Source organism: Aquarana catesbeiana, linkage group LG02, assembly GCF_042186555.1.
Source record: "Aquarana catesbeiana isolate 2022-GZ linkage group LG02, ASM4218655v1, whole genome shotgun sequence".
NCBI lineage: Eukaryota > Metazoa > Chordata > Amphibia > Anura > Ranidae > Aquarana > Aquarana catesbeiana.
Genome location: NC_133325.1, coordinates 21,735,092 through 21,762,078, shown reverse-complemented (window position 1 = coordinate 21,762,078; position 26,987 = coordinate 21,735,092). Strand labels below are relative to the sequence as shown.

General features: G+C 49.5%; 1 protein-coding gene and 1 long non-coding RNA gene across 2 annotated transcripts in view; both read right to left on the bottom strand.

The window, feature by feature from the left end:
* LOC141126696 (uncharacterized) overlaps positions 1 to 26,987 on the bottom strand; it is an 885,136-nt gene that overhangs the window by 541,611 nt on the left and 316,538 nt on the right. The window lies entirely within an intron of this gene.
* On the bottom strand, positions 444 to 26,954 carry LOC141126688 (uncharacterized). Its single transcript, XM_073612651.1, has 2 exons — positions 26,786 to 26,954; positions 444 to 3,118 (listed from the first exon to the last, which is right to left on the bottom strand). Exon 2 carries the CDS (start codon positions 2,765 to 2,767, stop codon positions 1,745 to 1,747), a length of 1,023 nt encoding a protein of 340 aa, XP_073468752.1. The 5' UTR covers positions 2,768 to 3,118; positions 26,786 to 26,954; the 3' UTR covers positions 444 to 1,744.

Below are 26,987 nucleotides of genomic sequence, written 5' to 3'. Positions count from 1 at the left end.
TGGCTTGCGTCACTGATAGTGACAGCTCTTTGGATCTCATATTGAGAGTTGACAGCAACAGATTCAAAATGCATATAGCACACTTGAAATGAACTCTGGACCTTTTATCTGCTCCTTGTAAATGGCATAATGAGGGAATAACACACACCTGGCCATGAGCAGCCAATTGTCCCATTACTTTTGGTCCCTTAAAAAGTGGGAGGCACATATACAAACTGTTGCAATTCCTACACCGTTCACCTGATTTGGATGTAAACATCCTCAAATTAAAGCTGAAAGTCTGCAGTTAAAGCACGTTTTGTTTGTTTCATTTCAAATTCATTGTGGTGGTGTATAGAGCCGAAAAGATTAGAATTGTGTCGATGTCCCAATATTTATGGACCTGACTGTACATGAACGTTGTGTGCATCACATTGTAGTGTCGAAAAGGGAATAAAGCTTACTTTGCATCAACTAATGTATTTATTTCAGGTACTTATATAGCGCCGTCAATTTACTCAGCGCTTTACATATATATTGTACGTTCACATCAGTCCCTACACTCAAGGAGCTTACAATCTAAAGGTCCCTAACTCACATACATATACTAGGGACAATTTAGACAGGATCCAATTAACCTACCAGCATGGGGGAATGTGATATTATTGTAATCAGCAGACTTTGTTCATTAAATTTTGCAGGAGAGGTATGGGAGTACACAAAATACATAAATGCTGAATTTGGATAAGTTACATGAAAAAGATTACTTTTTTTTCACTGTGTATTCCCAATAAAGATTGCGGAAACAAAAATATATGTATCCAAATTTCCTACCAAACGAAAGTCCTATATCTCCCTGATGTAAAAATACTTTGGGGAGACTACAAACGCTAAAAGGTATAAATGTGTAGAACTGAAGCATCGCTAAAAATAAAAACCTATCTGGGACTCAAGGAATTTAGGGAAAGAAAGGCCCAGGGACTAAAGAGGGTTAATGTCAGATTGAAACATTTATGTAATTATTAATTTTGCCCATAGTTACATTTTAGGGCCAACATTGTAATTTTTCCAGGGTCAAAAAGTGTTCTTCAGAAAGTTTAAGTTTAATCAAAAAAGAGATTTGTCCACTCGGAGTCAATAAAGAGAATGCCAATCAGAGGAATTTCATTCACCCAGAAGAAGTTGTAGGAATATGACCACACATCTCAACAGTTGGCAAGTTCAAATCTCTTGCAGTTTTTTTGTATGATTAGTCTACGGAGAGGAGCAATAGCTGGACAACGAAAAAAAGGACATCCAATCTCCACCTGATGGAATACCTTATACTTGTGGCAGAACTGGATAAAACACAAGTGGACAACTGGGCTTAAGTGGTACTTTGGAACGTCATCCATGAGAGGAGCTGGAACATGGAAAAGAGGCGTGGTAATGGAAGGGGAGATTGAACATATAAACGGGAGGGCTGGACTGAGCTGGAGCCCTCAAGATTGACTGATATAACAAATAGCCAGCGGACCCAGAAAAGGACTCTTCCATTGAAGTTTCAGAGGCTTGGCAAGATGCCACTTGACCACTACCAGGTTCTCTGGTAGCGAGGCAGTGTTGTTAAGGTATCGGCTCAGGATTGGGCAATGAAGAAAACACTTGCGAACACAGCTCAGTTAGTGAATGATGCAAATACATTACATGTTCAGTTATTGCTCCATAAAAAAGATAAAAGATGAAAATCATAGGGAAACAGTTGAGGATTCTCCAAACAAACTTGTCATATTGTCTCCAGTGTGGACATTTGGGTGTGTAATGAGCTCTCTCTGGGTTGTAAAAGCTGTGTCATATTCTGAACACTGATAGGCCTCTTTTTAATGTGAACCCACTGGTGTGAGCTAAGATCTGACTTCTGTTTAAAAGCTTTATCGCATTCCGAACACTGATATGGCCTCTCTCCAGTGTGAACCCTCTGGTGTCTGATAAGGTGTTCCCTCGTAGTAAAATCTTTATTACATTCTGAACACTCATATGGCCTTTCTCCAGTGTGAATCCTCTGGTGTCTTATAAGGTATTGCTTTGTTATAAAAGCTTTGTCACATTCTGAACATGGATATGGCCTCTCTCCAGTGTGAATCCGCTGATGTGTGATCAGGTGTGACTTATCTAAAAAATCCTTTTTACACACAAAACACTGAAACGGCTTTTCTCTAGTGTGGACCCTCTCGTGTAGGATAAGGTGTTCTCTCCTTGTAAAAGCTTTGTCACATTGAGAACACCGATATAGCTTCTCTCCAGTGTGAATCCTCTGGTGTGTGGTAAGCTTACTCTCGGTTGTAAAAGCTTTATCACATTCAGAGCATTGATACGGCTTCTCTCCAGTGTGAATCCACTGGTGTGTGTTGAGCTTTATCTTGGTTACAAAAGCTTTGTCACATTGGGAACACTGAAAAGGCTTCTCTCCAGTGTGAATCATCTGGTGTCTACTAAGCTGTGACTTTGACTTGAAAGCTTTGTCACATTCGGGACACTGAAATGGTTTCTCTCCAGTGTGAATCCTCTGGTGTGTGATAAGATTTGCCTTCACTCTAAAATCTTTGCCACAATCTGAACAATGATACAGCTTCGCTCCGGTGTGAATGCTCATGTGTAAGTTAAGATTACTCTTCTGTGTAAAAGTTTTGTCGCATTCAGGACACTCAAATGGCTTCTCTCCAGTGTGAATTAGCTGGTGTTTGATAAGATTTGACTTGTTTGTAAATGATTTGTCACATTCAGAACACTGAAATGGCTTCTCCCCCATAGTGAACCTGATGTGTTGATGTGTTTCCCTTCACTGTAAAACCTTTATTACAATCAAAAAATGAAATAACTTCTCTTGTGTAGGATTGGGTTGGACTTTACTATAAAGCCGTAGTCACTTGCAGAACATTGAAATTACTTCTCTGCTGTTATCCTCTGAGCCTGAATCAATGTTGAAGAGTATCCAAAACATTTACAATACTGATATGTCTTGTGTCCTGTGTGAATCCAACAGTGAACTGCAAAAATAAACTCTTTCAGTTACTTAAGACCCCCATATGGCTTGTGTCCCACATGGCTTCGTAGTATCTATGAAGACCAACATGACCGAGAACATAGGTCATTAATCCACCTGTATAAAGAAAAAAAAAATCTGTCACAAAATTGAATGTAAAGGGCTGAATAAAGTTGATTTCAACATTCATTATTAGGTTTGACAATATAGAGTATAAGTATTGGGACACCTGCCTTTACCCACACAAACTTTAATGGCATCCCATTCTTAGTTCGTAGGGTTCAATATTGAGTTGGCCCACCCTTTGCAGCTATAACAGCTTCAACTCTTCTGGGAAGGCTGTCCACAAGGTTTAGGAGTGTGTCTATGGGAATGTTTGACCATTCTTCCAGAAGAGCATTTGTGAGGTCAGGCACTGATTTTGGATGGGAAGGCCTGGCTTGCAGTTTCCACTCTAATTCATCCCAAAGGATGAATTAGGTTTTGAACCCAAAATATGGGTCAAGCATAACATTTAATTTCCGATATTACCTCAAATAACTCCATATACTCATTTGACCTTCTAATATCTCATAATAATGTTATTATTTTGTTATTTGCAGTTTTCAAAAGCCAGCTCCATCCCAATGAAATACAAGTGGTACAACCTGATCTGGAAAGGGTCATGCGATATGAATGCACAGAGAAACCTACCTCTGTCCTGTACGCACATCTTCTCCCCTGAACTATCAGCGCTTCGTCAGCGTTGGACACAAGACTTTGGACTCTGAGGATTGGGAGGACATGTGGGATTTTCCATTTCAAATTCTTGTCTCGTTATGAGACCGCCTCATACAACACAAAATTGTCCATAGGGAATATATCACCCCTTATAGGCTACATAAAATGAAAACCTCCCTGTCCACTCAGTGTTGGCACTGTGCCCAGGCCCCGGGTGACTTCATACATATTTTTTGATCTTGCCCCTCAATCAGTGTATACTGCACGCAAATAATTTCTATGGTACAGGACATATTGGGTATTGATATAACCCGATCCCCACAGATATGTTTATTGGGACTGGTGGAGGAATTAATCCCCAGGGCGGCCGAGAGAACTCTGAGCTCTGTACTACCTCTTTATAAAAGACACACATCACCAGAGGCTGCCCTAGAAAATATGACAGAGTGTGGGCTAAATGGTTAGTTGAACCATCCACTGCAACATCTGCTTGAGTGGTCTATTAGATAAGAGTATCTACTGATCCTAATGGGGTTAATCCTAAACCCCTCTTGACGTCCCGCTTCATTTACAGGTCAAGATACTGGAGTTCCTCCCCTTGAGCACGAGCCAACTTTACTATATGGTTATGCCATGTCACGGCACCTTTACAATAATTGGTGATCCATTGCAATGTACCTTCTTGAGTAGATCCCTGCGCGGGTCCTTTATTGAAGCTGTGACAAGCAACTTTTGAGTGTTGTTGTTTGTATACGATATATTATTTTTATACGCAAAAAAAAAGATTTTCAAAAAATAAAAAAACACATACCTCCACCACTCAAAGAGTTAAAATAGAGACACTGTTGTCCATTCACCACAGCAGATGCTCAAACAGTGCACTCAAACATTCACACTACCTGTTGGTGTTATATAGGGGTAAATACAAGGAATTATACTGCAAGATGCAATAGCCACATGTTGGTACAGGTGGAAAACCGCCTATTAAAGGGGATACTGGTATAGTCACCATACTCCTATTTAAAGTAGCCCCTGCAGGAGTATGGGGATACTAACTGGTAGAAAGTTTCTCAGTACAGTCCAAGGCCGATAGCAATCAACACTGGAAGTGCATAATGATAAAGTCCAGTTGTCCCACAAAAAGTATGCAGAGTTTAATCGAATACAATGGTTCTCAACCTTACTAGTGCTGTGACCCCTTGATAAAATTTCCCAAGAAGAAAGTAAAATTGTTTTTGTAGCGTGGGTTGTCAGCACCCAAGGCAAGGCAAGTAATTTGCGCCCCTAATGGACATTTAGCGCTCCCTGAGTCCCTTCCACTCGTTCAGTTTTGAAACCTCTTATGGTACATTTTAGGATGTACCACTCTCTTTGTTCTCCTTTATTTCTCTATCCTAATTTCTTGTTTTTCCCCATCTCTCTCTCTAACCGACTTTCTTGTTCTTTCTCTCCATTTTTCTTTGTTCCTCCCCCTCTTTTCCTCTCCCTTCCATGTATTCTCTATTTTAATTCCTTCTCTTACTCCTTGGTGGGAGAGGGGGGGAATGGGAAGCGTGGCAGTGCTGGCGGGGAGTTGGGATGTGTGGCAGTGCTGGCGGGGAGTTGGGATGCGTGGCAGGGCTGGCGGGGAGTTGGGAAGCGTGGCAGGGCTGGCGGGGAGTTGGGAAGCGTGGCAGGGCTGGCGGGGAGTTGGGAAGCGTGGCAGGGCTGGCGGGGAGTTGGGAAGCGTGGCAGGGCTGGCGGGGAGTTGGGAAGCGTGGCAGGGCTGGCGGGGAGTTCTGATCAGCCAACTTAGGTGATCTTGATCAAGGTCATTTGCTGATATGAGAACTGTAGTGGGGACTTTAAATGGCAACTATAATCACAGGTAGTGTTACTCACTGTCTCTCCAACTTTGTGGTGTCTCGTAACAGTGACACCTATGCCGAAATCAAAAGATAGGGGCTCCTCCAGCCCCTCCCACTTCACATTCCTCACCAGTCAGCTGTCCTCTAGTCTCTGTCCCCCAGCCATGCCGTGAACTGAATGGGTGGCTGTAAAAAGGCTGAGTGGGCGGCCACAGGCTCCGGGGACAGCCCAGCCGGGTGGCCACAAAAAAGGCTGGGAGAGCGGTGTGGGCTTCAGGAAAAGCCCAGGATTCGGTGACCCCTGGTAAATCATCATTCGATCCCCAGGTTGAGAACCACTGATCTAATAGGATAGGCATAAATGCAGTAATAAGTACCTCCTCCTTTGTAGAAGGGAGTGAATGGGATGGCAGGTGTCAAAGCAGTTCCATACACAGCACACAGTAGCAGCACATCAGCAATACAATAGGTTGAACAGTACTAAAAACATACCTATAGAGGCAATTCAAAGGCTCCATGTGTGCTGTGTGGTGTGGAGAACCAAATGTGAACTCACCTACCTTGATGGGTCCTGCTTCTCTCCTTCTTGTGCTGGCACAGCACAGTACCGTCAATGTCCATAAGGTAGCAGTTCCAGGTGTAGCTCCTGTTGAATTCAAATAGAAGGGAAATGCCGCTCACCAAGCCTATGGACCTCATGCAGTTTCTCCCACCCTATACGATTAGATTCAGGTGCAGGCTCTACGCAAGTCTATGGAAATGAAGAAATCCTGGACTGCCGCACTCCGAAATAAGGCATCTTTATTTTAAATTGTTAAAATCCAACAAGAGTCACCTCATAAGGACAATACAGAGAGCATAGCTAAAGCATTTCACATCAATGGATGCTTACTCATAGCTTATGAGTAAGCATCCATTGATGTGAAACGCGTTAGCTTTTGCTCTCTGTATTGTCCTTATGAGGTGACTCTTGTTGGATTTTAACGATTAAAAATAAAGATGCCTTATTTCGGAGTGTGGCAGTCCAGCATTTCTTCATTCTCATAGGAATTCAAGCCAACAACATAACCATCCAGCGTGGGCAAACCGCAGCAGCCACCGGACGAGGTAACGTCACATACGTCACCAGCGTGGTGATGAAATGGAACTGCTATCTTATGTCCTTGCATTTACCCCTCATATGACACCAACAGGTAGTAGAAATGATTGAGCGCTCTGTGTGAGCATGCTGGTGAATAGACAACATTGTCTCTTTTTTAACTCTTTGAGTGGTGGAGGTATGAGGTTTTTATTTTTACTTTACTCTCTGGTGATATATATATATATATATTCAATTTGCAATAAAGCTATGTTTGTATATGCTGCCTGGTCCATTTTATGACTCCCTTTGGTGGGTTCCTTTAACCCTATGCTTTTTGGATGGCGCTTGAGGACTAGTGTAGCGAGGTACGGCAAAGCCATGGTTCACTTCTCCGCTTCCTAAAGACCTTTGCGATATCCCTACCCTGAATAGAACTCTGTCGGTTTCTCGTAAAACCTTCCAGTGCTCTTCTGTATCTCCATTTCCCTCCCCTATGGTTCCTATCTTGGGCAAGCACGAGTTTGAACCTGGGCTTCAAAACGGTTTACGTCTAGTGGACATCTCCATCTAATGGACTTTGAGGCCCGATGGAAACCTACCCTCCAATGATATCACAAGACTGACTGACCAGCCTGTGTATTTTTGTTAAGTGCTTGTAAAGTCAGAAGGTTTTTTATCTTAATGCAGTCTATGCATTAAGATAAAAAGCCTTCCGTGTGCAGCAGCCCCCCTAATACTTACCTGAGGTCCCTCTAGCTCCAGTGACATTGTAGGAATGTCTCAGCTGTCTGGGACTCCCCTCCTCATTGGCTGAGACAGCAGCAAGTTCTCAGTGCTCCCTGAGCAGAGAGCTGGTGACTGTTAGTCTCTGGCGCTGCTCTGCCGCTCCCCCCTGCACTCACTGAAACACTGGGCTGTGAAGGGGGCGGGAGCGGCTGGCTCAGTGCCAGTCCAGTACTCCCCTCCTAGTCCAGGACCTCCTCTGCATCCCCTAGTCCAAGGCCTCCTCTGCACCTCCCAGTCCAGGGCCTCCTCTCCTAATCCAGGGTCTTTGTCACACCAACCCTTTTTAGTCCTGGGCCTCCTCCGCACCCCCATCCCATTCCAGGTTGTCCTCTGCACCCCCCAAGTCCAGGGTCTTCTCTGTGCCTCCCTGGTCAGGGCCTCTTCTGTACCCCCCTGGTCAGGGCCTCTTCTGTACCCTCCCAGCCCAGTGTGTCCTTCGCACCCCCCATCAACCCAATGCCCCCACTGCACCCACTAGTGCAAGGTCTCCTCTGAACTCTGCCCCTCCAGTCCCGGGCCTCCTCTGAAAATCCCCCTCAGCCCAGGGCCTCCTCTGCACACCCCCCCCTCAGTCCAGAGCCTCCTCTGCACACCCCCCCTCAGTCCAGGGCCTCCTCTGCACACCCCCCCCTCAGTCCAGGGCCTCCTCTGCACACCCCCCCCTCAGTCCAGGGCCTCCTCTGCACACCCCCCCCTCAGTCCAGGGCCTCCTCTGCACACCCCCCCCTCAGTCCAGGGCCTCCTCTGCACACCCCCCCCTCAGTCCAGGGCCTCCTCTGCACACCCCCCCCTCAGTCCAGGGCCGCCTCTGCACACCCCCCCCTCAGTCCAGGGCCGCCTCTGCACACCCCCCCTCAGTCCAGGGCCGCCTCTGCACACCCCCCCTCAGTCCAGGGCCGCCTCTGCACACCCCCCCTCAGTCCAGGGCCGCCTCTGCACACCCCCCCTCAGTCCAGGGCCTCCTCTGCACACCCCCCTCAGTCCAGGGCCTCCTCTGCACCCCCCCCCCTCAGTCCAGGGCCTTCTATGCACCCCCCTCCATCCAGGGCCTTCTCTGCACCCCCCCAGTCTCCCAAATCCTTTGCCATACCAACCCCAACTTCCTAGTCCAGGGTCTTCTGCACACAAACACATCTCCTTGTTCTAATAAATGCCTTCCAGTTCCAGGAAGGTTCTCCCATGCTGAAGTATCGCTCTGGAATGTCTTTTTATAGTGCAGGAGTGCTGGAGCAGAGTGATTCAGCGCTAGTGCCTCTGTGCAGTCTCCCTCCTTTTTGGTTCTCCGGTATTGGGCAGACTATGCAGCGGGTACTGCCTGTCCATTACATTTAATTGGGCATCAGTGACACCCTTAGAGCAGCGTTTCTCAGTGCGGGTGGAGATGGCACCCCTGGCGGTACCCCCTACTCTCCCGGGGCATACACCCCCCTAGTTTCGGCCCTAAAGTCTATAATAAGGCTTACCTGTAGGTACCATAAATATCTCCTAAACTTGCAGTTTAGGAGATATTCACTGTATCAGCATGTGCCGATGTCATTGGCGCATGCGCACTGAAGAAAGGGCTCACTCGTCTGGTTTCTTCAGCAGCCGTGCCCTGACTGGCGGCTCCCGTGCGTTACATCATCGTGGCTCCGGCCAATCACAGCGCCGGAGCTCACAAAACATGGAAATAACTCCAGGAGACATGTCGCCAGTCACAGCGGTGTGTCAGGACCGCTGCGGGGGCTTCAATCTAAGGTAAGTATTTCATAATGAGCTAGTATGCGATACATACTTGCTCATTATGCCTTTGTCTTGCAGGGTTTTTTTTCTCTTGGGTTTACAACCACTTTAAGGCACAGGGTGACCAAACAAATAATGGACAACTACTTAATGGACACTGAGAATGCAGTTTGGATTACTGCAGCTGTGACAGTAATATTCTTTAACAATATCCCTGAAGAAATCTATGATACAGTGGAATTAATGTATCAGATTGATGTAACATTGTATGAGCTTTGCCTCAGACTATTGTAGGTAGGAGACGAACAGTCTGCTGCTGGGGTCTCCTGCTATTCTCTGAAGGTGTGCTGTGTTTATACTTTTAATAATGTGTATTGTAATGTGTGAGCTCACTGACGGCAAGTCTGACCTGAATAGTCCGGGTGGGCACTGAGTCACCCAGGTGACTAGTTAAGGTCATGTTACAATTTGATAATATGTAATATGATGTAAATGACGAACAGTCTGCTACTGGGGTCTCCTGCTATTCTCTGAAGGTGTTCTGTGTTTATACTTATGATAATGTGTATTGTACCTTCTGAGCGTGGAGACGGCAAGTCTGACCTGAAAAGTCTGGGTGGGCACCGAGTTATCCAGGTGGCTAAGGTCATGTCTATAGTATATGTCGGTTGCTGTAATTATATTCCTGTGTGCAGGTTGTATTGTTAGGGCAATATGGGGGGGGGGGGGGGGGATGACCTTCTCAAGTGTATAAAAGCCTGTATTCTTGTTGAAATAAACAGTTACAGTTTTTCAGCCAAACAAGTCCTGACTAGTTTTTGGTTGTAATATGCGGCTATAATATCTAATATCTATATTCAGACTGGAGGAAGTGGTATATGAAGGAAGCACTCAGAGTGTGGGACGTTCCGTTACATTGGTGGCAAGCAGTGGGATGCTTCCTGTAGTCTGGGACATCCAAACCTCCACCTGGATCCAAGGTCTGGATAGCAGGAGAGGTACAGATACCAGCCACCATGGAAGATGAATGCGGATACAGCACAGGGGACCAGTGTCAGAGCAGGTCCTGCTCGGATGGTAAATATGTCAGCTGGGAACTCTAGAAGGAAGCGCTAGCCCGTGAGCAGCGACACCAGAGAAAAATTCTCTCCTCCTTCCAGGAAAGGTACTGGTCGCAGTACGAATTGCAAATGGTGTTTTTGGGGCGACAACCACACAAGAAATGGAAAGCTGAGTTTACCAGGCTGGTCCAGGTGGAGATGCGGTTGGACGAGAGCTACAGAGCTCTCTGCTGGTATGTAGCCCAAGTGTTCCCTAGGACAGTGGACGAAACCACAACAGAAGGCTTTGGCTATGGCGGCCTGGGGCTGTGAATACAGAGAACGGATGATGAATGTCTCAGAAGTTCCCTAGGCACTGGAAGATTTGGAGTTTCTAGCCAATCGGGAATGGGAGCTGGAGATCGCCTACAGACGGCTGCTAGATTCTGCTCAGCAGCAGGTCTGGGCTCCCTTTGCCTGGGACTATCTAGAAGTACCAGCCGACTGTCCTGAAATCACGGCTAAAGTTTCGGCAATGGGGCAGTGTAACAGTGTGCTTTGCTCACCTTCACCTCTGGAAGCAGAGCTCTTATTGCGGATGCAGCAAGTTTGAACTCATCCGGACAAACCTGTTTTTGCACAGAATGCGCTTGGATGGAGGAATGCATCTGTCCAGCAGCCGGGTAAAAGGTACGGGAAGAGCAGCCAGCTCATCTTCCCATTTGCAGTTCCAGAGCTCGGGAGAAGAGGAAGCCATCCTCATTCCCCAGCCACAGATCACGAAATGAATGGATTAATTGACTTTTCATCGGAGGATGTTATGGATTACGAATCACCTTCCAAAGTGTTGGCACTGGGCCCAAGTGCCGCCAACCCGTGTCCTGGATTTTCAGCAGTTCCAGAGACTAGTGATTTAATCAACTTTTCTGCTGAGGAAGAACAACCAAGTGAGCTTCCAGCAGAAATGCTGGCATCAGGGCACAACATCACTGAGCTCTGCCCAGCACCAACAGCAGCTTCAGACTTCCCGAGAAAGGAGGCAGCCGACATTTCTCCCACAACAGTGACAGGGACATGGGATTTCCTGCCAGCAGCATCTGTGGAGTTACAAGAAACTTCTCCAGCTGAAACGCTGACAACTGGACAGAGAGTCCTCTGCCCCACACCCGCTGCAGTTCCGGAGGCCCAAGGTGAGGAGGTGGCAGTCACTCCCGAGCAGCAGATCAGGATTCAGGGGGAGAAGGGAGAGGAGGTTGTCGTCGTCCCTCCCCAAGAGTCAGCCAGAGTGGAGGAAACTGTCTTTCCTCCCCAACAGTTATCGGGAGCGGATGATGTGAGAGCTGAAGCGCTAACAGGGCAGAATGCTACTGGCTTCTGCACACCACCAGTGGCAGCTGGTGCTCAAACTTTTTGGGGGGGCGCAAGCAAACTGAAAAAAACATCAATTGAAGCCTCACTGTGCCCATCATTTGCAGTCACTGTGCCCCATAAAATGCAGCCACTGTGCCATCAATTGCAGCCTCTGTGCCCATCATATGCAGCCTGTGCCCATCATATGTAGCCTCTGTGCCCATCATATACAGCCTCTGTGACCATCATATGCCGCCTCTGTGACCATCATATGCCGCCTGTGCCCATATTATGCAGCCACGGTGACAAGCTCCCCCCCCCTCGCCCGCAATTAGGCCGGCACTTACCCCATCCGGGTGATGGCAGCGAGCTGGGGGATGGGCAGGCAATGGCTCCTGCATCCCGTGAGTCTCCTCCTTCATTCCGGCCCCGCGCTGTGTCCTCGACTCCTTGTCTTCTCCTCCAGTGTCAGTGACGGAGTCCACTCCTGATGCTTCCTCCCCTGTGAGTGTGTGTCTCTTCCGCCAAAGCACCGGGCATCCAAGTGAATTAACAGGAATGAACTGCCGATAGAAATGAGTGAACCCCAAGAACTGCTGTGTACCTTTCAGAACAGAGGGCTGAGGCCAGTTGGAGATGGGCTGAAGTTTGGCTGGATCCATAAGCAGCCCTTTATTCATGACTATGTAACCTAGGAAAGGAACCTGGGTTCGCGCAAAGAGGCACTTCTCCAACTTTGCATACAGATGGTGGTTCTGAACTATGTAAAAGAACTGTACATACGTGCTGAAGATGAGTGTTCAAATCTGTAGAAAAGATGAGTATATCATCCAGATGATACGTAATGACACAAACGTATAAGAGATCATACATTGAATGTAATTAAACAAGGTTATGGAAGATTGCTGGGGCATTACACATGCATCCTGAAACCTGTTAAAAAGTAAAGAAACAAGGGTAGCTGGTACCGATTCTTAATGGTGATGGCATTGAGAGATCTATAGTCATGCAGGGCCAGAGCATACCATCCAAAAAGAAGCCAACCTCAGCAGGAGAATTGGACTTATGGATAAATCCTTGGTGCAGATTTTCCAGGATGTACTCGGCTTGCATCTCAGAGATGGAGAGAGGGTAGACTTGGCCTCGAGGTGGACTAGTCCCAGGTTGGAGGTCAATAGAGCAATCATAGGGATGATGAGGAAAACTAGAAGATACCTTGGAAGCCTGATAATGCAGAGGAAGCATTGGAGAGGTGGTGACCTTGGCCACAGGTACACAGAGAGGTGGGTGCACCTTAGGGAGAAAAGTCAGATGGCATTGCGACCCCATGACAACATTTGGCCAGAGTTCCAATCTAGATAGGGTGTTTCTGCAACCACAGTGAGCAGTGATTTTTTTTTAGATCCTTAACCACTTCCCGCCTGGCCCATAGCAAATGACGGCTGGGCGGTGGTTCCGTTATCCTGACTGGGCGTCATATGACGTCCAGCAGGATAACATGATGCCGCACGCCCGGGGGGGGCGCGCATCACAGCGAGCGGTGTGTCAGCTCTGGCGGAGGCTCTTTACCACGTGATCAGCCGTGTCCAATCACGGCTGATCACAATGTCAATAGGAAGAGCCGTTGATCGGCTTTTCCTCACTCGCGTCTCTCAGACGCGAGTGGAGGAGAGCCGATTGGCGGCTCTCCTGACGGGGGGGTCTGCGCTGATTGTTTATCAGCGCAGCCCCCCCTCAGATCACCACACTGGACCACCAGGGATCGCCACTAGGACCACCAGGGAAGGGGCAACATGTGGATGGTCAGGTATGTACCCCATGGCAATCCAAATGTGCCAAATCTGTGCCAGTGCCCACAAATGGGCACTGATTGGCACCATTATGTTTCAGTTCTGCCCAGCAATGCCACCAGTTTTATCAGTGCCACCAGTGTCATCAGTGCCACCTGTCAGTGCCCATTGGTGCCCAGTGCCCACCCATCAGTGCCACCCATAAGTACCCATTAGTGCCACCCATAAGTACCCATCAGTGCCGCATATCAGTGCCACCTCTCGGTGCCCATCAGTGCAGCCATATCAGTGCCCGTCATTGAAGAAGAAAACGTACCCATTTACAAAAAATTTTAACAGAAACAAAGAAAAACATTTTTTTTCAAAATTTTTGGTTTTTTATTTGTTGCGCAAAAAATAAAAACCTTAGAGGTGATCAAATACCACCAAAATAGAGCTTTATTTGTGGGAACAAAATGATAAAAAATTTGTTTGGGTACAGTGTTGTATGACTGCGCAATTGTCATTCAAATTGCAACAGCGCTGAAAGCTGAAAATTGGCCTAGGCAGGAAGGTGTCTAAGTGCCTGGTATTGAAGTGGTTAAAGTGAAACAAACATTCAGCCAGCCTGCAGCACACCAAGCTGACCTTGTGTAACAGATCACATTAAGGCCAAGGGGGATTTACACATTGCACACATTTGCAAATATATGTGTAAGCTGCAGCGGCCACATCACAGCATCCCACTATTATCTGCACCCCTAACTATCGTGTTGCAGGCTGGATGGTAAGTGAGTTGGAAAGTTTTGTTTGTTTTTTGAAGCTTTAAAAGTTAAAGAGTTAATGATGAATTATGGGTCTAGAATTAATATCAGTCTGATATTTGCAGCAATACCTCACATGTGTGGTGCAATGAATCAACACATACCTGCCTGCATTTACATTTGTATTTTTATTTTTTTTTATTTATTGCTCTCACAAGGGGTGAACAATACCTCTCATGATAGCTGTGGGCAGCAGCAGGTTTGATAAGATGGTTCCCTGGCTGTACCAGATAGCACTGACACTGGAGGAGAATCCTCCCCGCTTCCGACTTCATTTTTCAAAGTGACAAAAAAAAAAAAAAAAAAAAAAAACACTGGGCGAGAGAAGAGATGTTATGGGTGCAGAGATTGCGGAGGTTGGACATTTCCAAGCTAAAGTGCCCCAGGTCTGGCATCAGCCCTCAATTACTCACTGAAGTCCTAAGGGCCTTACAAAAATTGCTTTTCCCAAAGCCAGCGGGAAACTTAAAAGGACCTCAGTGAAGGAGCTAGCTGAGAGTCCCAAGGGAAAACTGCGCTCCAAAGACAAGAAAAGAGACAAGAGAAAAAAAAGGGGGGGGGGGGGGCGCAAGTCATCGTCACCTCTAATCCTTCAATACCTAAACGAGGCACAGAATTAAAATCCTCGGAGAAGGGAAGACGGGGCAGGAAATCAATGCACACCTTGCTGAATGAGTAGTTCGACCAACTCCACCGCCTCCAAAGAGGTTGGTTAGGGCCCAAACTATAGAGTCCCCTGTGAGAAATCTACCCAAGAACTTAGTGGGGCCTTCCCCCATAGTATCCATACAGGTAGAGGGCATCTATACACAAGCCCTACTGGATACTGGAGCCCAGGTAACGTTGCTATATCGAGACTTTTAAGTACTTGAAGCATATTCCTTTGTGCAAACTCGAGGAGTTAGAGATTTGAGGCATCGGAACCTAGAAGTGCCCATTCGATGGATACATACCAATCAAGATAACCTTGATTGGTCTCTGGAAAACCAGTAACCTTTGATACACTGGCTGTCGTTTACCCCAGACCTCTTGGGGCAGGCCTAAATTCCCTATTGATAGGCCCCAACATCAACCTAGTGAGGAGACTCCTCACTCCTCTGGCCTTGGAATGCGCTCCAGTAGGGAAGATCCATCCTCAGCTGAGGCAAGCGTTTCAGAGAGTGTTGCAAGAGAAGAAGGCACCTGCTGAAGGAGTGGGAAGATTGTGCCGACTGGATACCCAGGAGAAGGTGTTGCAGCCTGGAGAGAGGGCCTGTCTGAAAGCCACGGCCAAGCTGTCATGGGACCAGCCGGGTCCGTATGTGGTGGTAGAAGCTGATTCAGCAGAAGAGGTTGGAATAGAACTGGTCCCGGAGATAGGCTCGAGTGGTGGGGGGTGAGGTAGCTAAGAAGGGAGATGGAAGAAGAACCACTGTCCACTACCCAAAATTTACCCCCTTCATGGGAGGAGAGGACTAAAGCTCAGATAGCTCAATGGGAGAAAATGTTCTCCAAAAATGACTTTGATGTTGGCTGTGCCAAGAGTGCTCAACATTGTCAACGGTCCGAAGATAAGCCATTTTGAGAGAGGGCAAGGCGAATCCCCTTGTGTGATCTGGAGGATCTTCGAGAGCAACTGGCTGAGTTAAAGACCGCTTAGTTCTTTCTGGAAGGATCGAAGTGCTAGAAGTACTGCCTTCAACTCCCTCCAATTGGATAATCTCGTCATCTCTTCCTTTTTCCAAGTTCCCTGTGTTAACCGGGAGCCTAGATGTGCTCCCCACCCTACGCTGCTTGTGTCCATAGTTATTATTTGGTAGATTGGTAGGGCCCACATCTGACCTCCATTTACATTTTCTGATCTCCTCCACCACCACAGGGATCTTTTTACCCGTGTTGGTATCAGAACCTGTGGGTCTAAGGCAGGGGACTCAAACTGGCGGCCCACCAGCTGTTGCAAAACTACAAGTCCCATGAGGCATTGCAAGGCTGACAGTTACAAGCATGACTCCCACAGGCAGAGGAATGATGGGACTTGTAGTTTTGCAACAGCTGGAGGGCCGACAGTTTGAGACCCCTGGTCTAAGGACTCTTGTTTGCCCTCCCATACTTTTAAGATGAACATCTGCAGGGGACGAAAATGTAAACCCGCCCATTGTACTGCTGGGATTGCCAAGGTTAGTAATCCTAATGTTGACATTATTTGCCTTATTGAGCATGGTTGATTGGCCTGTAATGCTTTTATCGTCTCTTGAATTTTTTGTATCTTCTCCCTGGGTAGAAACACTTTTTTTTTAGCTCAGTCTAGTACGTACCCAAAGTATATTATTTGCTGAGTGGGGTTTGGGTTGGATTTTTCTCTGTTCAGCAACCAACCTAGATTTTCTAGGAATGCCTGTGTGTACTTCAGGTTCTCTAGTAATTTCACGGGAGAGTTTGCAAAGAGGAGAAGATCGTCTAGATAGGCGATGATGGATATGCCCTTGACTCGAAGTGTCACCAGGGCCTCCGCCAAAATGTCGCCAGTGCCGAAAGGTAGAGCCCGAAATTGAAGGTGCATGGTTTCCTTCTTTGTTCTTATTGCTAATCTTAGAAATTTTTGGCAACTCTGAGTTAACGAGGTGTGCAAGTACGCAACTTTTAGATCCAGCGAAGCCATATAGCAGTTTGGAGGTAATAGAGCCTTTACTGAATATATCGAGTCCATCCCTAATCTTTTGTAGATTATAGATGGATTTAGAGGTTTGAGGTTGAGTATCCGCCTGACCTTTCTCGAGAGGTTTTTGTGCCCCAAATATGTGGGAGTAGAAGCCCTGACCTCTTTCTTCTATTGGTACTTTGGTAATGACTGTTATCTGAGTTATTTTATGTTTGCATACCTAACGTGGTATATGTGGCCCCCAAGATATGTTCCTGTACTAATTTGGTAATACATTCTCTACAGAGTGTTTTTCCCCAGGAGTGCCTAAGTGTAGTCTTACAGGAGGGGCACCTCCTCTTAGAACTATGGAGGGGTCTGGGTTTGTCTGTTTTGTTCTGAAAGACAAAAAAACCCCCCACAGGAATTAAAGCATTACTTTACATCCCCCCCTCTGCAGTAAACTGCATGTGCGCAGCTTTGTTCATGTGGGCTTGCCTCACCAAGGGCCCCATGAACTTCCCTCTGACAATGGAGGGACCCTTTCCCCACCACCCCCAGTCCCATGGAGGGGGAGGAGGGTGGGTTCTGGCAAGGGGAGCTCCACTCTAGGTTCCCCTTACCTTAGCGTGGCTGGAGCTGGCCTCAGCTGGAGCATTCTGGTCCATTCCTTCCGCTTCTGACATACTGCTGCTGCCACCGGAGCTTGTGCTGTCTCCACAGCAATTGCAGCCCCTCTCCAGTCCATGCCTGGCTCCTTTTCAGCATACTGCACCCAGAACCGGAAGCCGCGGGTCAACCGGAGGTGCCAACCCCTTCCGCCGGACGTGATATCACCCGCCACCCGGCTTCCGTGCGGTCCCAGAGCCCGGCGTGGGCTCTGCACTGCTGTGCTGTACCACGTTGCTGCTGCTGGTCCGGAACCGCTGACTGGGCCTGCACTTTCATCTACCGCACTCAGGGATGTGGGGGATGGCGATCTTCACCAGGTACGTTTTTCCTGGCCTTTCCAAAGAGCCTCTGCCCCCTTTCAGGACTTTCTGCCTGAGCCTCTCTGGCTCGGTTCCAGGTGGTGTCTCCCCTCTGGAGGAAACACAAAATAACTAAGGAGCCAGCAGGGGAGGAGGAAATTTAAAGATGGCTGGCGTGGTGTTTCCTACAGAGGGGAGGAGCGAAGGTCTCTCAGCTGGCTGTCCTGAAAGACGATAAGGGGAAAGAAGAATGGGTCCCTTCGGATGTGTAGAGATTACTAAACCTTGAACCGAAGCACTATCCCAGATCAATAAACGACTCCTCGCATAGAAGAAGCCCTACAATGTTTATCAGGGGCCAAATGGTTCAGCGTGTTGGATCTAAAGAGTGGGTACTACCAGATACCCATGCACCCAGATGGCCAAGAGAAGATGGCTCTCATCAGACCTCTGGGGTTTTTCGAGTTTGAACGAATGCCACAGGGACTAATGGGGCCCCCTACCACTTTCCAGCGACTGATGGACAACACTATGGGCGACATGAACTTGGTGGAAGTCCTAGTTTATCTCGATGACATCATTGTGTTTGGCCAAACGTTGGAGGAGCATGAAGCTCGGTTGGAGAAAGTTTTCCAGCGACTACATGACAAGGGGTTGAAGCTGTCATTAGAGAAGTGCCAGTTCTACCAGTCTTCAGTACATCTTTGTTTAGATTAATTTATACTTGGACTTGTTCCATTTGTTGCCATTTGGCTACATGGTTTCGGCACTGAGGGATTGCCTTTGTAAATATTTTGTCTGTACTTTGTGTGAATGAGGGTATAATTGGCTGCAGTGGTACTGAGATGTCCGCGATGTTTGTAAATTAACTAATCAACATCATGAATACTTAAGGACACTGAGCTATTGTGCATGCTCTGAAGGTCACAAGCGCAACGGGTAAGATCACGTTTTATCGTGGTGGGGGGGCACGGATGTTCCACGGAGGGCACGGATGATCTCTATCCATCCATCCAAGCCGAGGCAGACAACACTGCACAGCCCGCATGGTCTGCAGATTGTTTGAAACATTTCTACAATGCAAATGGACTAGATGAGTACATATTACGTGTTGTGAAGTGAGGATCACGATTATTTCACATTAATGAACTGCATCTATCCCTCATCATTGAGGCAACTTGGTCACATATACATGGACTTGATTAAAAGGAATAACGACATGAAACAAGATGTCAAACGGTGAGCTGTATCGACCCCCATATGAGTGAAGGGGGATATTTTCTCAGATTCAAACCCGTTTGTTTCCTTAGTATGGTCATCCTTATATCTATCAGTCTGTGATTACGGATTTTCTTTATTAACAACCATCTAGTGTGTTTATGCAGACTTTGTAAGCAATGAACTCCATCATGCTGCCTTTATTCCAGGTGGGAAGTTTAACAATATAACGCAAGTGCACTTTATTCAATCGGAGCTAAAAAGCTAAAATACGAACTCTCAACACAGATAAACTCAATATTATATTTTTTTTTTCATCTTGTACTTTTTGAACAAGGTTTTTTTCTGACAATCATATATTCAGTTCATGAGACCGTTTTGAGTAGAATTTACTTCATAGAATGGATGAGAGTTGTATATGATTGGTTGTGGTGGCCACCTCTGTCCCATTAAGACCATTATCTTAATTTTAATCAAATGTGTTGGAGGTGGGTGTATATATAAAATCTTTTTCTATAATTTTCTAAATCTATCATGTGGTTATATGTGGATATTCAATAAAGAAATTTAGTCCCATCATGTCGATCCTCTATGAAGAATATTCTTTGGGAATCGTTCCCGTTTTTTTCTTATATGCCTGTGTATTCAGAGGAGCACCACCCCGGGGTTTTGATTGTGCTAAACACCTCCGGCATGACGGTATGAACAGATTGTTATATTGGGAAGGCATTTTTCTAAGTCATATCTTTATTCCCATTTGATCTGGACTAATGTGGATGAGCTTATATAGTGTCCCCTTTTTGTTTTTGTCCTTTATTAGCTTAGTTGCCCTTCTTTGCACTTGCTTCATTTCCAGTACATTCTTCCTGAGGACTGGTGCCCAGAACTGGACAGCATACTCTAGGTGCGGCCGGACCAGAGTCTTGTAGAGCGGGAGAATTTGCTTTGTTAGCAGCATCTTGGCATTGCATGCCATTGCTGAGCCTATCATCTACTAGGACCCCCAGGTCCTTTTCCATCCTAGATTCCCTCAGGAGGTTCTCCCCCCCAGTGTATAGATTGCATTCATATTTTTGCCACCTAAATGCATGCATTTTTCCTACATGTAGATATCTGGTCAGGGATCGACCCTGGCTGTCCATGAGAACGGAAAGTTACTGCCGCTTTTGTGTCAGATGCATCCAGAGAAAAACTTTAGCAGGCAGGGAAGCCCCAATGGGCCATTTACAGAGTCAAGGACCAATAGAGTTGGTGTGCATTGTTTTCTTGTGCCTGGAACCTGATCTGAGTGGAAGGAGTAATGTCCTGGTTGTGAGAGATCATTTCACCCTATATGCTCAAGCTTTTCCCACTAGGGATCAACAAGCTAGTACATTGGCCAAGACTCTAGTGGAGAAGTTCTTCGTTCATTTCGGGTTGCCTCAGTGCCTACATTCAGATCAAGGTCGGGACTTTGAGAGCAAACTGATCAGAAGACTATGTGAACTCTTAAACATAAAGAATTCCAGGACTACTCCTTACCACCCCCAAAGGGATCCATAACCTGAGCGTTTCAACCGTACCCTGGGAACCCTTCCATTGGAGAAGAAACAGCATTGGGGGGGGGTCATATCGCTGCAGTAGCTCATGCCTACAATAGCACCTCAAATTATTCTACTGAGTACTCCCCTTACAGACTAATGTTCGGGAGAGAAACTCGCCTACCTGTGGATCTGGCTTTCGGAACATCACCAAATCACACCTCCAAAGCTTCTTATAAGTGATACATTAACAGACTCCGGAAGAATTTAAAAGTGGCTTATGAGAAAGCCAAGGAGGCCTCTACCATCAGAGAACAAAGGAACAAGAAAAACTTTGATCTTAGAGTGAGGGTTCGGGATTTGCAACCTGGAAATCCGGTGTTGTTACACAATCTAGGGGTGCCAGGAAAACATACTGTAAGCTGGCTGATCAATGGTGTTCCCAACCCTACATTGTTTGCAAATGACTACCTGGACTCCCTGTGTATCAGATCCGGCCTGAAGGTAAGACTGGCCCTCTCAAGACTTGGCATCAAAACCATTTGCTAACCTTATTAGAGGCTGTTCGAGTACCCTCAACCCCTTGCTTAGAGGCATAGCAATGATAAGGACTTAACTCTTGATTGGTTGTGGGTTCCTCCTTTGGAAGACGATTCCATCGTCCCTGATACTGGGTAAGAAGACTGTCAAAGGACAGGTTCCCATTTGCCTGACACTGAGGCATAAGATTCACACCCACCCAGGAGAGATGAGGAAGTCAAGCTGGAACCTTGTGAAGTGTCTAGTGTGACTGATGCTCTCATTCCTCCTACTAGCATCGCATGGAGAGAGACAGTCCCTGAACCGGGATTAGAGCCTGAAGTAGAACCTGACCCTGAGGTAGAACATGAACCAGCAGCTGGATGCAGTTTCTGGGAAACAGAACAGGAACCAGAGTCACTAGAAGACACCCACTCCAGGTTGAGACAAAGGATATGCCCTCCAAAAAGACTGACATACGATACCCTTGGAGAGAATTCTGACGAACTTCTACCCACTGCTCAATGTTCCATTCAAGCACTTGCCTCCTTTACCGAACCTTTAGTAAAGTATGACCTTAGTCCACCTACTGACACTACTGGGTGGGCCACTGACCTGTTATTGGCCTGTCACAAAATTAGTATCATTTACTGTTAGAAGATCCTTCATTAGGTCAGTTAATAGCTGTTACAACTTCTAGTTTGTTAGATGATTAATTCCGTTCTCATGATGCAATACATTGATTCCACAGGTTGTGCTCTGTCTTTAGAGAACAAAGACTTTCAAGTGGGGGGAGGATGTAGCAATATGGACTACAATCGTAAACTACAGCGATTCTCTGGTATTTCCCCATAATGTCCCTCTGGTGCCCAGTGTTATCGGGTGACATCATGTTTGTGAACCAAACAAGAGGGATTGTGGGATAAGTAGTTCCTCAGACCGATAATTGCTTCAAATGATTATGCGCCTGGACTACATATCCCAGGGATCTTTGCTACCATCAGTGAGATTGCTGGAAGTACCTATAAAAGAGGCAAAAAGCCCGCACAGAGCTCTCTTCCTCCTGGGCCTGATGTGAAACTGACCTCTCCGTACTAGCAGAGAGGGATTGCGGCCTACCACTCCACCAACTCCTATGAGGGGGGCCTAGCTCCATGGCTTGTCATCTGACATCTTTACAGCACCACTCCGGTCACCTGCCAGTCAGTGTACCAAACTTCGCATCGGGAGATCGAGACGCCGGATCCACTGCACGAGTGTTGCTACACAAGTTAGTGTCCGGAAGACATCCTATCGACCTGGTCGTTGGTGAGAGAGCAATCGCCCAACCTTTAACCATCCTTTGTCAAGGTTTCACTGGGACACTTCGCACAGACATCTTTACCTTAGGAATACTTTACTGAACTTTCTTTGAACACTGTGCATAGACACCTTTAGCCTTCTTCATTACAAGAAACCTATTGCTTTGTACCAAACATTATTGGATTACAGTGGGTTGCAATGTTCACCAGGTCATGGCAGTGCAGATGAGCAGGCAACTCCAAGCAGTCCCTTAGGGGGTCGTGCTACATGTGCGTGGGGGGGAGGTAGGTGATCTGTGTGTGGGGGGGTGGGGAGGTAGGTGATCTGTGTGTGGGGGGGAGGGGGGGGGTAGGTGATCTGTGTGTGGGGGGGAGGGGGGGTAGGTGATCTGTGTGTGGGGGGGTGGGGAGGTAGGTGATCTGTGTGTGGGGGGGTGGGGAGGTAGGTGATCTGTGTGTGGGGGGGTGGGGAGGTAGGTGATCTGTGTGTGGGGGGGTGGGGAGGTAGGTGATCTGTGTGTGGGGGGGTGGGGAGGTAGGTGATCTGTGTGTGGGGGGGTGGGGAGGTAGGTGATCTGTGTGTGGGGGGGAGGGGGGGTAGGTGATCTGTGTGTGGGGGGGAGGGGGGCTAGGTGATCTGTGTGTGGGAGGGAGGGGGGGTAGGTGATCTGTGTGTGGAGGGAGGGGGGGTAGGTGATCTGTGTGTGAAAGGGAGGGGGGGTAGGTGATCTGTGTGTGAAAGGGAGGGGGGGTAGGTGATCTGTGTGTGAAAGGGAGGGGGGGTAGGTGATCTGTGTGTGAAAGGGAGGGGGGGTAGGTGATCTGTGTGTGAAAGGGAGGGGGGGTAGGTGATCTGTGTGTGGGAGGGAGGGGGGGTAGGTGATCTGTGTGTGGGAGGGAGGGGGGGGTAGGTGATCTGTGTGTGGGAGGGAGGGGGGGTAGGTGATCTGTGTGTGGGAGGGAGGGGGGGTAGGTGATCTGTGTGTGGGAGGGAGGGGGGGTAGGTGATCTGTGTGTGGGAGGGAGGGGGGGTAGGTGATCTGTGTGTGGGAGGGAGGGGGGGTAGGTGATCTGTGTGTGGGAGGGAGGGGGGGTAGGTGATCTGTGTGTGGGAGGGAGGGGGGTAGGTGATCTGTGTGTGGGAGGAAGGGGGGTAGGTGATCTGTGTGTGGGGGGAGGGGGGGTAGGTGATCTGTGTGTGGGGGGGAGGGGGGGTAGGTGATCTGTGTGTGGGAGGGAGGGGGGGTAGGTGATCTGTGTGTGGGAGGGAGGGGGGGTAGGTGATCTGTGTGTGGGAGGGAGGGGGGTAGGTGATCTGTGTGTGGGAGGGAGGGGGGGTAGGTGATCTGTGTGTGGGAGGGAGGGGGGGTAGATGATCTGTGTGTGAAAGGGATGGGGGGGTAGGTGATCTGTGTGTGAAAGGGAGGGGGGGTAGGTGATCTGTGTGTGGGAGGGAGGGGGGGTAGGTGATCTGTGTGTGGGAGGGAGGGGGGGTAGGTGATCTGTGTGTGGGAGGGAGGGGGGTAGGTGATCTGTGTGTGGGAGGAAGGGGGGTAGGTGATCTGTGTGTGGGAGGAAGGGGGGTAGGTGATCTGTGTGTGGGGGGAGGGGGGTAGGTGATCTGTGTGTGAGAGTGTGTGTGGGGGGGATAAGACAACATACAAGGGGGAGGGGGTAATACAACATACAGGGGGAGGTGGGAATACAATGTACAGGGGGGGTAAGACAACGTTCAGGGGGAGGGGTAAGACAACGTACAGGTGGGAGGGAGGTGTGAGACAATGTACAGGGTGAGAGGGGGGTGTAAGACAATGTACGGGGGGGTGTAAGACAACGTACGGGGGGAGGGTGACAATGTACAGGGGGGGGGTGTAAGACAACGTACAGGGGGGAGGGGGGGTGTAAGACAACGTACAGGGGGGGAGGGGGGGTGTAAGACAACGTACGGGGGGGAGGGGGGGTGTAAGACAACGTACGGGGGGGAGGGGGGGTGTAAGATAACGCATGGGGAAGGGGGCTGTAAGACAACGTACAGGGGGGAGGGGAGGTAAGCCAACGCATGGGGAAGGGGGCTGTAAGACAACGTACAGGGGGGAGGGGGGGTAAGCCAACGTACAGGGGGGAGGGGGGGGGTAAGCCAACGTACAGGGGGGAGGGGGGGGGTAAGCCAACGTACAGGGGGGAGGGGGGGGTAAGCCAACGTACAGGGGGGAGGGGGGGGTAAGCCAACGTACAGGGGGGAGGGGGGGGTAAGCCAACGTACAGGGGGGAGGGGGGGTAAGCCAACGTACAGGGGGGAGGGGGGGGTAAGCCAACGTACAGGGGGGAGGGGGGGGTAAGCCAACGTACAGGGGGGAGGGGGGGGTAAGCCAACGTACAGGGGGGAGGGGGGGTAAGCCAACGTACAGGGGGGAGGGGGGGGTAAGCCAACGTACAGGGGGGAGGGGGGGGTAAGCCAACGTACAGGGGGGAGGGGGGGTAAGCCAACGTACAGGGGGGAGGGGGGGTAAGCCAACGTACAGGGGGGAGGGGGGGGGTAAGCCAACGTACAGGGGGGGTAAGCCAACGTACAGGGGGGAGGGGGGGTAAGCCAACGTACAGGGGGGAGGGGGGGGTAAGCCAACGTACAGGGGGGAGGGGGGGTAAGCCAACGTACAGGGGGGAGGGGGGGGTAAGCCAACGTACAGGGGGGAGGGGGGGGTAAGCCAACGTACAGGGGGGAGGGGGGGGTAAGCCAACGTACAGGGGGGAGGGGGGGGTAAGCCAACGTACAGGGGGGAGGGGGGGTAAGCCAACGTACAGGGGGAAGGGTAAGCCAACGTACAGGGGGGAGGGGGGGTAAGCCAACGTACAGGGGGAAGGGTAAGCCAACGTACAGGGGGGAGGGTAAGCCAACGTACAGGGGGGAGGGGGGGGGTAAGCCAACGTACAGGGGGGAGGGGGGGTAAGCCAACGTACAGGGGGGAGGGGGGGGTAAGCCAACGTACAGGGGGGAGGGGGGGTAAGCCAACGTACAGGGGGGAGGGGGGGTAAGCCAACGTACAGGGGGGAGGGGGGGTAAGCCAACGTACAGGGGGGAGGGGGGGGTAAGCCAACGTACAGGGGGGAGGGGGGGGTAAGCCAACGTACAGGGGGGAGGGGGGGGTAAGCCAACGTACAGGGGGGAGGGGGGGGTAAGCCAACGTACAGGGGGGAGGGGGGGGTAAGCCAACGTACAGGGGGGAGGGGGGGGTAAGCCAACGTACAGGGGGGAGGGGGGGTAAGCCAACGTACAGGGGGGAGGGGGGGTAAGCCAACGTACAGGGGGGAGGGGGGGTAAGCCAACGTACAGGGGGGAGGGGGGGTAAGCCAACGTACAGGGGGGAGGGGGGGTAAGCCAACGTACAGGGGGAAGGGTAAGCCAACGTACAGGGGGGAGGGGGGGTAAGCCAACGTACAGGGGGAAGGGTAAGCCAACGTACAGGGGGGAGGGTAAGCCAACGTACAGGGGGGAGGGGGGGTAAGCCAACGTACAGGGGGGAGGGGGGGTAAGCCAACGTACAGGGGGGAGGGGGGGGTAAGCCAACGTACAGGGGGGAGGGGGGGTAAGCCAACGTACAGGGGGGAGGGGGGGTAAGCCAACGTACAGGGGGGAGGGGGGGTAAGCCAACGTACAGGGGGAAGGGTAAGCCAACGTACAGGGGGGAGGGGGGGTAAGCCAACGTACAGGGGGGAGGGGGGGTAAGCCAACGTACAGGGGGGAGGGGGGGTAAGCCAACGTACAGGGGGGAGGGGGGGTAAGCCAACGTACAGGGGGGAGGGGGGGTAAGACAACGTACAGGGGGGAGGGGGGGTGTAAGCCAACGTACAGGGGGGAGGGGGGGTGTAAGCCAACGTACAGGGGGGAGGGGGGGTGTAAGCCAACGTACAGGGGGGAGGGGGGTGTAAGCCAACGTACAGGGGGGAGGGGGGTGTAAGCCAACGTACAGGGGGGAGGGGGGTGTAAGCCAACGTACAGGGGGGGGAGGGGGGTGTAAGCCAACGTACAGGGGGGGGAGGGAGGGGCAAGCCAACGTACAGGGGGGAGGGGGGTGTAAGCCAACGTACAGGGGGGAGGGGGGTGTAAGCCAACGTACAGGGGGGGGAGGGGGGTGTAAGCCAACGTACAGGGGGGGAGGGAGGGGTAAGACAACATACAGGGGGGAGGGAGGGGTAAGCCAACGTACAGGGGGGAGGGTAATACAATGTACAGGGGGGTAAGACAACATAAGGGGGGGGTAATACATCATACAGGGGGAGAGGAGGTGGCAATACAATGTACAGGGGGGTAATACAAAGTACAGGGGGGAGGGGTGATAGGATGGAGTGTAATGTTTCTCTTTCAGGACATTCTGTATGAAAAGTTCTCCATCATCTGATTGTTTTTGCATTCTTTCCTGTACTGCCCCTCCCCCATAGTGATCCCACATCCCTCCATGGTTTCTTTCTCCCCTCCCCCATCCCAGTGTCCCCCATCTTACCTGATCTCTCTGGAAGTTTCTCCTTCAACTTGTCTGTCTCTAACTGCAGCTCTATGTGAGAGCGGAGGGAGGGGTGTCCACCATTTTCTTGTAGCTCAGAGAGGGGGAGGGGTGTGCTCCATTTTCTTGTAGCTCAGGAATTCACTATTCCTGTAATGACATGGTGACTTCCCATTGTTTACAATGAATGATCCCCATGGGG